The 14,670-nt window shown below is 41.8% G+C and overlaps 1 protein-coding gene across 2 annotated transcripts in view; it reads left to right on the top strand.

Moving 5' to 3' along the window:
• Nucleotides 1-14,670, top strand: part of LOC126235987 (uncharacterized) — a 264,030-nt gene that overhangs the window by 152,328 nt on the left and 97,032 nt on the right. Inside the window, exons 11-12 of one of the 2 annotated variants that reach the window (XM_049944978.1) lie at nt 4,239-4,374; nt 13,422-13,648. In XM_049944978.1, the coding sequence (XP_049800935.1) occupies nt 4,239-4,374; nt 13,422-13,648 (363 nt within the window). Of the gene's footprint in view, nt 1-4,238; nt 4,375-13,418; nt 13,649-14,670 lie in introns of both variants that reach the window. The other variant, XM_049944977.1, reaches the window with a different exon arrangement.

The raw sequence follows: 14,670 nt of genomic DNA, 5'->3' as shown, positions 1-14,670 counted from the left end.
AGCAACCATGCTCTATGAGGTTGAGCATTATGATCCATCAATATGAAGTAGGGCCCATAGCATCTTGCTACAGCCACCCATGATATCCCAAGATCTCCTCATGACAACTGACAGCAGTTAAATCTTGTTGATTCACCTATACAATTTCATGAAGTGTTGTAGTGGTCAACATAATCCCTGCCCACAATACTAGGAATCCTGCTCAATATCAGTCTCTTTCCACAATGTTTGGGTCCTGACATTGTGTTCCGTGTGCCATCCAGATGCAAATCCCTTGAGAATCACTCTCCAGACCAAATCGGGACTCACCTGTGAAAAGAACATTGGCCCACCTTTTGGCCTTCCAGGTGGTATGTTGATGGCTCCACTCTAGACATTCCATTCTGTGATGACCCGCCAGACAGCAGGTCTCCAACAACGAAGGCCACTCTGTTGAAGCCTTCTGTACACAGTTTACCTTGATACAACACATCCAAGGGATGCTGCGTGGTCAGATGCCAGTTGCAGTGCAGTAGTAAAGCGGCACCATCATGCTCTAACAGTCCAATCTTTCTGATGTCACATGTGGTCGGCCCTGTCTTGGTCTCCTGGATACAGTTTTGGTCTCTATAAACTATCATCACAACCAAGAAACAATGAAACACTTCACATTAAGCCATCAGGCCACATCAGTTTGTGACTCTCCTGCTTCCATTCTTCCTATGGCCATCCACAGCAGAGATTCTGTAGGCATCTTCTCTGTGTCATACTGCACCATCTGTGACTGTGTACACAGCAATTATGGATGTGGAACTACCCTCCACTTGATAGGTGCCCTAATGTCGTTGTTGTCATAGTTGCCCATTGATTGGAATGCTGTCTTCCATGCAGAACATTATTGTAACAATATCTGTTGACATTTTGTATGATTAAATTGTGAATTAGACACAGGATGGGGAAATAGCAGTTTGTTGCTTTAACTTTGGACATCAGTGTAGGAGGGTAGGTTGTGGGTAATGGGCTGAAGGTGTTGGTCTATGAAAGGAGAGATTCTCTCAGTGAGGCACAATTCTGGCCACAATAGGGCATCGTGGGTGGTTGGGTTTATGGACTGTGGGAAGCATGTAGAAGGTAGGAGTGTGGGGAGTGGCAGGGATGAGGACAGAGATGGACACTGGGGAGAGGTTCTGGGATGGGTGTAAGGATTTGAGGAGAGATTGAGGGTTCTGCTGGATTTCTGGAATGGGGTCACTGTGGTAAGATTTGTAGTTTGATGAATCTGGCAGCTGGTGGGGTCCTTTTGCCAGGTAATGCGTGTGGTTCATAACAACGGTAGTGGAGCCTTTGTCAGCGGGTAGGATTATAAGTTTGGGGGATCAGGTTTTAGGTGATGGATTGTTGTTCTTTCTGTGGATGTAAGGTTAGTTTGCATTTTGGATTTGAGTAATGATGATGAGGCATGGTTCAATGTTAAGAAATTTTGGAAAGTTAACAGGGATGATTTGGGGGCAGTGTGGTTGTTTCATGATTGGATGTTGGAGTGAACTGAGTCAGACAGGATTCAACATTGGTCTTTGGTTGAGTCTGATTGGTAGGGTTGGTAGCAAAAAACTATTTTCACTGTTGGGACCGGGGGAAGGAGAGAAGATCTTTAAAAGTCCTGAACAACTGAATTTGGGAGAGGGGCAAAAGATGGGGCCTTAGTCTGATGCGGGACTAAGACTTTTGGAGGAAAGATTCATTACTGTGTTTGGGTGTATTTAGGTTCTGGATCCTGTGTCATGGCAGGAGGGAGTTTTTGATGGTGGGGTAAATGCAGTAGGTCTGTGAGACAGGGTTTGTCAGCTATGAGGGGACGTGGAGGAGGTTTGGAGGTTGTTATAGAGATGGTGGATAGTGGTAGTCCAAGACAGGAGTAGGAAGTGAGCAGTATGGAGAGTTTTTTGAGGTGACAGTATGCATGTTGCTCGAGTTCCCGCAGGGCAAGAATTTCAATGGGTGTTGTGGGATCCAGGAATTTGGAACTGTATAGCAGTAGAATTTTAAGGATGGAGAGAAGGTATTGCAAGGAGGTTTGGGCCTGATTGGTATGGTTTTGCAGAACTATGTTCATGAGGGTTAACAATTGGTGGAATCTGATTGGGTGGAGGTCATTGTGGAAGGAAGGGTGGCAGTGGGAGATGCCCTGCTCGTCACTATTGTTGCCACCTCCCTTTACACTACAATACCTAATACACATGGTCTTACGGCTGTTGAACACTATCTTTCCAGTGTCCGACAGACTACAAACCAACAACCTCCTTCCTAGGCACCATGACCAACTATATCCTCACCCACAATTACTTCTCCTTTGAAAGCATTACCTACAAAAAAAATCTGGGGTATGGCCATGGGCACATGCTTGGCGCCATCATATGCCAACCTGTTCATGGCTGTATAGAGGAATCCTTCCTAAACACCCAAACTCTCAAACTCCTCACCTGGTTCGGATTCATTGATGACATCTTTGTGATCTGGATTGACGGTCAGGACACCCTATCCACACTCCTCCAGAATCTCAACATCTTCTTCCCCATTTGCTTCACCTGGTCATACTCAACCCAACAAGCTACGTTCCTCAATGTTGACCTCCACCTCAAAGATGGCTACATCAGTATCTCTGTCCTTAGCAAACCTACCAACCACCAGTGTACCTCCACTTTGACAGCTGCCATCCCTTCCATACCAAGAAGTCCCTTCCATAGCTTAGCCACCCATGTCTGTCACAACTGTAGTGATGAGCAGTACCTCCCGAAATATACCGAGGGTCTCGTTGAGGCCTCCAGAGACTGTAATTACCCTCCCAACCTTGCACAAAATCAGATCACCTGTGCCTTATCTTTCCAGTCACCCACCACCTCCCAAAGACCTACCATCAGCCACAGAGGAGCATTCCCCTAAGGACTCAGTACCATCCTGGACTGGAGAAACTGAATTACATTCTCTGCCAGGGTTTTGACTAGCCTTGTCACGTCCTGAAATGGGAAATGTCATACCCACTATCCTTGGGCATGACAACCAACGAGCTGTCTCTCCGCATAAATGGCCCCTGACAAACTGTGGCTAAGAAAGAGCTGGACCATGCTGTTGCTGAGCATGCCTCCCAACATGACTTACTTCATTTCAGTGACTGCTTCTCAGCCTATGCTACCTGGATCCTTCTCACTGATACCAGCTTTTCTGAATTGCACACATTGGAACTCTCCCTGCACTATATGCTGTGTTCCCCTAACCCTCCTGGCCTCAACCTTCTTATCCATCTAGCTCATTCCCTGTCCCCATTCTGACACAGCGCAGCCACCTGTTCCACCAAAGCATCCTCAATCTTTTTATTTCTCTCATTTTCTGCTGTCTCTCCTCCCCCCCTCCCCCTCTCCCAGCTCTCTGTATAACTTCCTGAGCACACCTAGCTGTGCTGCCCTCTCTCCACCTCATCCCTGTATGCTCCCACAAGCAGCACTTTACCACTCCCCACTGCTGTCCTGCTATATTTCCCCACCCTCAGTCTCCTCCTTACACTCTCTACCATGTTGCCTCTTCCATCATGCACTACTGCTCACAGTCTGGCTTCAGGTGCCAGAGACTGTGATCATGTGTGTGTGTGTGTGAGTTGTGTTTGTGTGAGTGTACGTGTGGGTGCAAGTTTTGTATTTTTGACAAAAGCTCACATTCTGACAGTTTTTTTGTTATGCCTATCTGCAATTCAGCATCTCCACTATGTGGTGAGTAGCAACTATCCTTTTCATAATTTCTTACATTCCATTCTGGATTTTCCATTGTTTAAAATTAACATTGACGCCTGTCACATTATACACGGTTTTCTAGTGAGCTTACTGAAAGGTTATCCTGAAACTGTCTGTTGACTGTTCATTTATTACTCTATCTGCTTTCCATGATACCACTTCACTGTAATCAAGTAAGCTATTAATAATGATTAGCTGGTCGTTATGGTCAGGGGAAACATTTTTGTCATTGACGAAGTGTTCACTTACAAATTTTTTGTCTGCTAGTGCACTGTGAAAATCTTATTGGGAAATTAACAACAGAACTCAGGTTATAGGTGTTGATACAGATCTGACTGCTGAAGAATGTTCTTAACAATGTCTATCTGAAACATTTGCCATGCTGTACCTAGTTTCCTGTGGACTCCATATAACTGGGTTTACTAAGTGCCTCTTTCCCTTTTTTTATTGTTATTGTGTGCAGTTTCTGTGTTTCAGGTATTTGCCCGGAAGGAGAATCTGGTTAACCACTCTTGTTTTGGTGCTGATAAATCAAACTTTTTAGTTTGTACTTTCTGCCACAAGACGTTCAGCACAAAACTGATGCTTAGAAAACATATGGTGAAACATATTGGTAAAAAATTGTTTTTTGTTTTTAATGGCTTACCTTTACTGTGTTACACTTAACTTGACTAAGCATGTGTAGTTTTATGGTAGTTAATTATGAATGCAGTTTCTGTTAGATAATTTACTTCATTAGTGAATATGTTGACTCATTCCACATTCCTAAAGATTTTCCTTATGGTGTGTCCCTTGCAATATGCTGAACTAATGAGGTCTAGGCAGGAATTGCTCTGATATTGAGAGAAACTGTAACTGAGAAGAAGCCAAATTGAAGAGGTTGCTCTCTTAAAAAGAAAGAGTCTTGTGACATATATAAGTGAAATGGTGGGAACCGGCGAATGATTGTTTTTGGGGAACACGTGTAGTATTCCTTATGAAAAGTTAGTTGTTAACCACTTCATGTAAGATCTTTGTTAAATGTTAAAGAATATTATGTACAAGTATGATGAAGTGCCTTCTTGCTACATGCAGTTTTCATTGGTGTGTTTGCTGCACAGAAGCAGTAGCTTCTTTTAAGTGTGAGGGTGATTTGAAAAGTTCTCAGAATCACCACGAGAGGTCAGCGCTAGCGCAATGAGTTGTTCAAGTAATATTCATAGGACTGTTGCATGTAAACACATACCACATCAGTGCTCTTGGAAGAGAGCTGTGGCAGTGACATGGCTCTGTTATTCCCTTGAAATTACTTGTGGAAGGTCGAAGAAATCGAGATCGAGCAGTGATTAAGTACTTGGTAAAGAAAGTATGAAAGCAAAGGACGTTCATGCTGATTTCCAGAATACATTGGAAGACTCTGCTACTTCATATTCAACTGTTGCCAAGTGGACACATGAATTTAAATTTGGCCAGGAGAACTTAGATGATGATCTGTGCAGTGGTCGGCCAAGATGTGTCACTGCTACAGAAATCATTGCAAAAGTGCACAAAATGGTCAGGTAGGATCGCCAATTAAAAGTGAGTGAAATTGCTCACGCTTGCCATACGTCATCTCAAAGGGTAAATCACATTTTAACTGAAGAATTAGAAATGAAAAAATTGTCTACAAGATGAGTGCTGTGACTCTTGATGGTGGATCAAAAACGCAGGAGAATGGACATATCGAAACAATGTTTGACCCATTTTAGAAGAAACGAACAAGATTTTTTGCATCGGCTTGTGACCAGAGATGAAACTTAGATGCACTACTATACCGAAGCAAAACAACAGTCAGAGCATTGGAAACATGCTGATTCTCTGCCACCAAAGAAAGCAAAATCAATTCCTTCGGCGGGAAAGGTCATGGCAGCAGTGTTCTGGGATGTGAAGGGGATTTTGTTTGTAGATTATCTCCCCACTGGGCAAACAATTACTGTAGAATACTATGCTAACCTCCTGGACAAATTGCAACAAAAGACCCGCAGAAAAAAAAGGCCAGGTTTAGCAAGGAAGAAATTCGATCTTCCGTCAAGACAATGCGCGCCCGCACACGTGCCGTCGCCATGGCAAAATTACACAAAATAAGGTATGAATTGTTAGCACACCCAACTTATTAACCTGATATGGCTCTGTCAGACTTCGTCTCTTCCCTAAACTGAAAATTTTTCTTGGTGGACAAAGATTCACTTCAAAAGAAGAATTGATAGCTGGAGTTGACAACTATTTTGCAGGCCTGGAGGAAACTCATTTTCGAGATGGGATCAAGGCACTAGAACATTGTTGGACCAAGTGCATTACTCTATGAGGAGACTACATTGAAAAATAAAAAAGTTTCAGTGATATAAGTACTTTTTTTCTATTCTATTCCGATAACTTTTCAAACCACTCTAATAGTTGCCTACTGTCCTGTCACTGAACTAACCTTAGCCAAACAACATAATGCTTAAATCTGTTTGCATCCTGCAAGTGATGTCACCAAACAGAGGCAGGATTGTGTAGTAGAAGCCAAATACACTAGGCTACAGCTACAATTTTGAAATGATAAAAGGTTGGCTGGACACTTAACGAGATTCTGAACATGTTATAAGAGAAGAACTAGGTTTGGTATAACATATTTTAATGTACCAAACAATAATTACACTTGGGTCCTTTTATTTTACACACATAATTAAATTAAACGAAGAGTGAATCAAGGCACACTTATAATACATTCAGTTGATCTCTGACCGGGTCTAACATTGGAACTAACTGCTCTCCACATTGATTAGAATTCTGAGATACATAGGTGAGACTTAGGCTGGCAGTGAAGCTGTGGGCTTACCTAGGCTGCCTGAGAGTCTCTTACTGGCTATTAATTCTCAGCTAGACTCATAACTACTCTAAAAGGCTCCAGAGCCTCTCATAAGATGACTCCTTAAATCATTGTTAATTCTTCACTGATTCTTGGACCTCCTGTCCACAGTTTTATATTCTGCTCTGTGTGTTGTCAGACATGTCCAGTGTCATATCAAGGGATGTTCACAGTTCATAGAATGTCTTGTGATATCTCCAAAAAATTGCTACCTTATGTGGTCTACCATATTTTCCAAGCATGCCTTCTCTCTTGGACATCTTTATCTTATTTCCCTAGTCTGCGAACTCAGATCAGTGCTTCTGTTGGCAACTGTATTTGAACTGCAGTTCAACCAGAGTTCATTCTGGAACACTCAGCATATGTCCATAACCCTTTGATGGGCTTCTCTGAATACAGAGAAGTCAATCAAATCCAGCAGCTCTAGCTGAGCCTTCATTGATCTTTACTAATGCTTGCCATATTTTAGAGATGCAGATATGTTGCACGTATGTGACAATATTAATGACAGTGAGTTTCTTAATAGAATATTTACAATAGAAAATTGAATGTAACATTTTCATAATTCTTAGCAAGAAGCTAACTGACATCTGAACCCATCATTGTAGAGTTGTGTAGAGCATTTTTATTATAAATACTTCATAACTGACTTTAAGATAGCCGAGAATGCTATATAAGCCAAAAATGGGATGTAAAAAATGGCAATGTAGATAGTCATGAATGAATAGTGAAAGTATCTGTATTTCATAGCCATATTGTCGCAGCTCTGTAGTATTGTAGACAAGCACAGAACACCTTTCTCTGTCGAATTTTCTATTGAGAGCTGAATATAGTACATTTGAATGTTATTGGGATGCATGTGTAGGCTACAAAATTATTTGATTTCATTCAGTTCATGATATAATTTACTTTGATCCATTTCACAGTATATACAAGTTTGGCACTTGATTATAACTGAATAATTTAGTATGTGCTTTGACACATCATTAATGAGAAGTAAGAAAAAACTCTAAAACCCTGTCTAATAATCTACACTGTGTGCCTCTTTTGATCTGGAATCCTTTGTATCTCCGCTCTTTGCTACAACAGCAATAGTAGATATATATTTTCTTAATTTATTCCATTTAACCACTTAAGTCAGTATTTTGCATGCACTCACCTCTGCCTCAATGGATAATTTGCCCTCGTGGAGGCTGATGCAGTCTCAACACAGGCCTTGCTCATTATTGAAAACATATCTTTGTGAATTATAATTTATGAACAGAAATTAAAATGGATTGTGATAAAATAGAATGTATGTTTAAAATGATTGCAGGTTAGATGGACAATAAAATATATTGTACTAAAAGTGATTGCAAATTTTCCCCAAAGACAAAATGTCAATTTGTGAAAAGTTTATGTCATGTAATGCATTGGTAGTAGTTAGGAAATTCTTACATGTTAGACCAAAAATAACGAAAGAAAACATGTAAATAAAATTTAATGAAAAGTTTAAAAATGAATGGAAACTTGGCATATGAAGAAATGTGTTGTGCAGCATGTGATTGCAAATTTTCTCTGAAGACTATATGTCAGTTTTTGCAAATTAAAGTTCATCTTGCATGTGAAATATTTTAAAATATAGTGATACATGCAAGAGAATTTCGCATTCTGCACACCAGAGAGAGGTCTCTTTTTGAAAGCCTCTCCTCATGAATGTTTGGAGAGACAACAAACCTCACATTGTTCTGCAACATGTACATACACATACAACATGTACACACCCTACATATACATAACATGTTGGTTGGACATACAACACACCTCACACTGTTCAGTAACACATGTGCACAAATACTACATTTAAAAACCTTACATATACATAACATTTTCATTTTTGGCTTGGACATCATCCTCCGTGATAAATTAAAATGATTCCAATCCCCCGGTTCTGACCAAGGTTTTCAAAAGGTTTCCCTTGATTGTAAGGCATATGCTGGAACTGGTAAGCTGTGCTTGCATTTGTTCCCAATTGGGATCGCCTATTTGCCCCACTATCAGCTTGTTTGATAACTGGCTGAATAGAACCGTGACCCTTAATGGGCTGGATCTTGAACAGCCCCCTCCTCTCCTACGAGTGAAGAATGAAAGTAGGAAAAAAATGCATATTCCACACCTCCTTGTTGTGCTTGGTAAAAAGGCCAGAAAATAACTGTCCGTAAGACAAGTCACTTTTGGCATTTTAAGTGGGCGTCCAGCTGGTCCTTTTAGTGGAGAGGATACAACCAACTATTCACCGAAAATAATCATGAACTAAAATTTGATTTTTTGCCACCATATTTTTTTTAAATACAGGGTGTATACATTGAAGCTTGTAGTGTCCTATAAATAGTGAAAAAGCTTAGCTTTGTAACTTGCAACCATCTACCATTTTCTTGTTGTAATCCATGACAACAGGTGGATTTTGCATGTCATCATTGTTTGGATTTACTTAACAAATGTGATGTCATGGAACATAGTGGCCATTACTACATCTCTCTTGTCCATCCATTTGAACATCTGCTTGTTTCTGTATTCATCTGTGTTTTCTTCCTTCTTCAGTTGTTCATTTTCCAAGAATTTTGGGAACTCCTTCCCATAAAGGAGAGGAGCGCGGAAAGATGGGCAGGTGCATTGACAGAGGGCAGCAAACAAAGAGAGTGGGAGACAAGAATGGTGAGAAGATGATAGGACAGGAGGGGTGGAAACTGTTTGGTGTAGGGTATGGGGACAGTAGGTTACCGTAGGTTGAGGCTGGGATAATTACGGGAGCGGAGAATGTGCTGTAAGGATAACTTCCATCTTTGCAGTTCAGAAAAGCTGGTGGTGGATGGGAGGATCCAGGTGGCTTGAGTAGTGAAGCAACCACTGAAATACAGCATCTGCATGTTGTGCCACAGGGTGGTCAATTTTCCTCGTGGCCACAGTGTGGCAGTGGTCATTCATCCTGGTGGACATCTGGTTGGTAGTTATACCAATATAAAAAGCTGTGCAATGACTGCAGCAGAGCTGGTAAATGACATGTTTGATTTCAAAGGTGGTCCATCCCCTGATGGGGTAGGATAAACCTGTGATAAGATTGAAATAAGAAGTGCTGAGTGGGTGGGTTGGGCAGGTCTTGCACCTGGGTCTTCCACAGAGATATGATCCTTGTGGTGGGGGTTGTGATTGGGAGTAGTGTAGGGATGGACTAGGATGTTGTGAAGATTGGGTGGGCAACAGAATACCACTGTTGGAGGGGTGGGGGGATTTTGGGTAGCATGACCCTCATTTCAGGGCATGATGATAGGTAAAGGATGCGATTCAGGCGTTCCGTCTGGGGTGATACCGTGGGATGAAAGGAGTACTCCTTTCTGTCTGGTTCTAGTTACTGCAAATACACTGTCGCTGGGTGTATGAGGAATGAGTGGTGGGTTTGGAGTGTCAAAGACATTGGGAAAGTAGTGTTCAATTGTGTTAAGACCACAGGCATGAGGAATGTTGGTATATAGGGAGGTGGCATCTACAGTGATGAGTAGGGAACCAGGAGGTAAAGGGGTGGGGATGGTGGAGAACCACTGAAGGAAATGGTTGGTATATTTGACAAGAGAGGCTAGATTATTAACAGTTGATTGTAGGGTGTTGGTCAATGACAGCTGAAATTCTTTCAATGGTGGCACAATAACCAGCCATAATGGGGCATCTGGGGTTGTTTGTTGAATTTTGGGAGCATGTAGAAGGTGGTTGTGTTGGGGTATCATAGGGGTGAGGAGGGAAATGGATTCAGGGGAAATTTTCTGGGAAGAGCCTAATGTTTTAAGCAGGCATTTGAGGTAGTATTGGACTTCTGGGATGGGATCACTCTGGCAGAGTTTATAGGTGGAGAAGTCAGGTAATTGGTGGAGACATTCTCCAGGTAGTCACTGTGATTCATAACAACAGTGGTGGAACCTTTGTCTGCAGACAGGATTTGTTTGAAGTTGTGTATAGGTACTATTTCTTCTGCTGAAAGGTTTGTGTTCTGAGGAAGGGACCTGCAGAAGATCGTGAGCCTAAATTGGAGGTAAGGAGTCTCTGGAAGGCGACCAGCAGGTGGTTTGCTGTGGGAGGTGGGAGGGGGGTGGGGGTGGGGGAGGAGGATCATGGTTGGATGGTGGCAAGTACAATGTGAGGCAGGATTCAATGTTGGAATTACACTGATTTTGGTTAGAGGGACTGAGGGCCAAGACATCCTATCTTCATTCCTTCACAACCTCAACACCTTCTCTCCCGTCTGCTTCATCTGGTCCTCCTCAACCCAGCGTGCCACCTTCCTAGATGTTGACCTCCTCCTCTCTGACTGCTCCACTTGCACATCTGCTCACATTAAACCCACCAACCACCAACAGCACCTCCACTTCAACAGATATCATCCCTTCCACACAAAAAAAATGTCTCCCACACAGCCTGGATACCCAGAGGATGTGTATTTGCAGGACAAGAACTCCCTTGCCCAGTATGCTGAGGGTTTCATGAAGGCCTTCACAAATAAGTCTGCAAACAGATCTGTGCCTTTTCACCTCACAGCTCCAATTTCCCACTACCCCCAAGAACCAGCCACAAAGGAGTGTCCTCTTTGTCACCCAGTACCACCCTGGACTGTAACAACTGAACCACAGACTTTGCCAGAGCTTTTGTTACCTATCATCATGCCCTGAAATGAGGGATATGCTACATGAGAACTTCCCTTCCCTCCTAAAGTGGTGTTCTGTCACCAATCCAACCTCCACAACAGTTTAGTCTGTCCCTATGCCACTCCCAATCCCAACCCCTTGCCACAAGAATTGTATCCCTGTGTAAAAGCCAGGTGCAAGACCTGCCCAATCCACCCACCCAGCACTCCCTATTCCAGTCCTGTCACAGGTTTATCCTATCCCATCAGGGGCCAGGGCCACCTTTGAAAGCAGCCATGCCATTTACCAGCTCTGCTTCAATCATTGCACAGCTTTTTATATTGGTATGACTACCAACCAGGATGAATGGCCACTACCAAGCAGTAGCCAAGAACAAAGTAGACCACCTTGTGACACAACATGAAGCTTAACATAACTTGCTTCAGTTCAATGGCTGCTTCACTAGCTGAGCCATCTGAATGCTCCCCTCCACCACCAACTTTTCTGAACTGTGCAGTTGGGAGCTATCCTTACAACACATTCTCTGCTCCATTAATTATCCCAGCCTCAAACTGCAGTAACGTACTGTCCCCAAATGCTCCACCCAACAGTTTCCACCCCCTCTGTCCTATCATCTCCTCCCAATTCTAGTCTCCCACTCTCTTCATTTTTCACCCTCTGCCAATGCACCCACACATCTTTCCCTGATGCTGTCCTCTTTCGCTCCTTTTTTTGCCCACCTCCCGCCCCACAACCTCCTGACACTGTGCCTGTTGTCGTGCTAGTCCCTGTACACATCGCCAGACAATTTTCCTCTCTCCCTCCACCCGTAGACAACTATCCCCCCCCCCTCCCCCCAGATTGCTGCTTCCATCCCACATAACAGTTACATTCTGCCTCAAGCTGCCTGAGTTGGCAGTCATGTGTGAATGAGATGTGTTTGCTTGTGTGTATGAGTGGTGTGTGTTTCTCTGTTTCTGATGAAGGCTGTGGCCGAAAGCTTTGTGTAAGTGTCTTTTATTTATACATGTCTGCAACTTAACATGTCATCTCGATGGTAAATAGCAAACTATCTTTTTCTACACTGTTGATATTCCTACCTGGCTTTCCTTCCATCCTACAACCCTGTGATGTTTTCCTATGTTATTCTTCTCTATAGCATTGCTCTTCTCAGTATCCTTTGTGTCTCTTCTTTCCTGTGTTTATTCGATACCTTCAAAATCACGTCTACTTCCAAGCCCCACAGTATCAACAACTGTCCACACACAACGCAGACTTCATGACCATGTGGATTGATGTTGCAGAATCTGATGACCCAGTTTCTTTCCTCTCATAGTTTTAATTATATCTATTCCTATTGATCCCACCTTATTCCTTATCCTTTTTTTCAGAATGGTTGAAAACTATGAAGTAATTAATTAGGGTTTTCAAGATTTTGTGTAATGTCCATCTTAACCTTTGAGCGGGCATGCTGTTTCTCATCACACAAGCAGGCGTACTTGATACTCTCTATACATGTCAGGAGTAGCTGTCTCTATGTTACCAAGGTAATCATGTACGAGAAAACTCACAGTTTAGTCTCAGTTTAATTAAACACTAGTAAAATAAACTTACATTATATGAACTAAAGCATTGTTTAATTAAATAATAATAAAATAATCTTTAATTATATCAATATGTTGCCACATACAAGTGTTACCCCACAGTAGTGACCCACTCAAAGCATTGATAAGTCCCAGTGTGCTACAGCCCATGATCTAGATCATTTTCTTGCATGGATCATAAATTTTTTTCTCACATAGCTATCTGTTTATTTTATATTACTGACTCTCACATGGACGTATGACAACAGAACATATCACTGTGTTAGCTGAAGCAATGTTGAAGGAATAGGTGTGGACTTGAAATTGTAAAACAACAGTGGTGTGGTAAAAGACAATGTTATTTGTGGTTGATGCACTTTACACACAGGTGCACCCACTCAAGGGTTTATAAATGTATTGTAAATTAATTCAATATGAAGTTTAGTGCAAATTTTGATGAATCTTCTATGCATTAAATCAATGAATTAAAGTTGAAACTAATAATAAATTAAGATTCTGCTTCAGATTCTTATATTTATAGAAGTTCCTTTCATAGCAGGTGGTTTTTCATGCACCAAATACCTGAACAAAGGTTCTGAAAAAACTGCTACTGGTAACCAGGCACCACCGCAGCCCAAACCATTACAATGCCCAATTTGCCGCCGTGAATTTCGATACCGTAACTTGTGCAGACACTTACAACAACACAGAAAATTGCGACCATGTAGATGCTGTGGCCGCAGTCTTCCTGGCAATATAGCTCTTCATGAAGCCTATTGCTCTCAGGTATGTGAAAAATGACATATTTTATTATAACACTGAAAATAATCAGTGTTTGAAAATATAATATTGGTGAATAAAAAATATACTCACCAAGCAGCAGCAGAAAAAAAGACACACATAAGGATAAAGAAGTCCACAACCTTTCAGAGCCAATGGCTCTTTCTTCTGACAGAAGTTCTGGAGGGAAAGGAAGGGAGAGGAAGAAAGAAGACCGGCAAGGTTTCGGAAGTAAGGAGAGTTACAGAATCCTGGGTCTGGGGACAGATGGGACACGAAGGATAGATTGATTGTTCGTGTCTGCACTGGATGAGAAACCCTGGTGTTCTGGGCAGTTTCTCTGTGGCTCTCCCCATTTCCTAAACCTGGACAGTCCTTTCCCTTCATCCCATTCGCTTTCTTGTCAATCCATCTGCCAGAAGAAGGAGCCACAGGCTCCAAAATCTTGCGCATATCCATGTCTTTTATATGTTTTTCTCCTGCTGCCATATTTTATTATAAATATGACAAGTAACAGGCTGCATAAGTTGAATCACATTGTACTGTTTGTTCGTTATGTGTTCCATTGATCAGTCTCATGGTAACCATTGTAATGTGGAACACCTCAAGTGCATAAGAAATACACACGAGTAAGTTTTTTATTTTATTTTTATTTTTTCTTGAAGCTTAAAATTTTTATTATCTACTCCATTCCCTTAAATGACACAAAATGCCTATATTATACCTACAGGTTTGTTTATTCCTATACAAGAATTAATCTAAGGTAATGAAGGAATTGTCAGGGAGACATGATTTCAATTTATTTTTAAAACTGTTACTGCTGTCTGTCAGACATTTTATTTCATCTGGTAAATTAGCGAGAAGTTTTACAGCAGCATATTTTACCCTTTTTTGTGCCAAAGAGAGGTTAAGTAGAGGATAGTGTAAGTCTTTCTTTCTTGTGGTATTGTAATCATGAATGCACTGTTGTTTTTAAACTGGTCCATGTTGTTAAGAGTACTGTGAGGCTGCTGTAAGAATTCCTAATC

Source organism: Schistocerca nitens, chromosome 2, assembly GCF_023898315.1.
Source record: "Schistocerca nitens isolate TAMUIC-IGC-003100 chromosome 2, iqSchNite1.1, whole genome shotgun sequence".
Classification (NCBI taxonomy): Eukaryota; Metazoa; Arthropoda; class Insecta; order Orthoptera; family Acrididae; genus Schistocerca; species Schistocerca nitens.
This window is presented reverse-complemented; position numbering and strand designations above follow the sequence as displayed.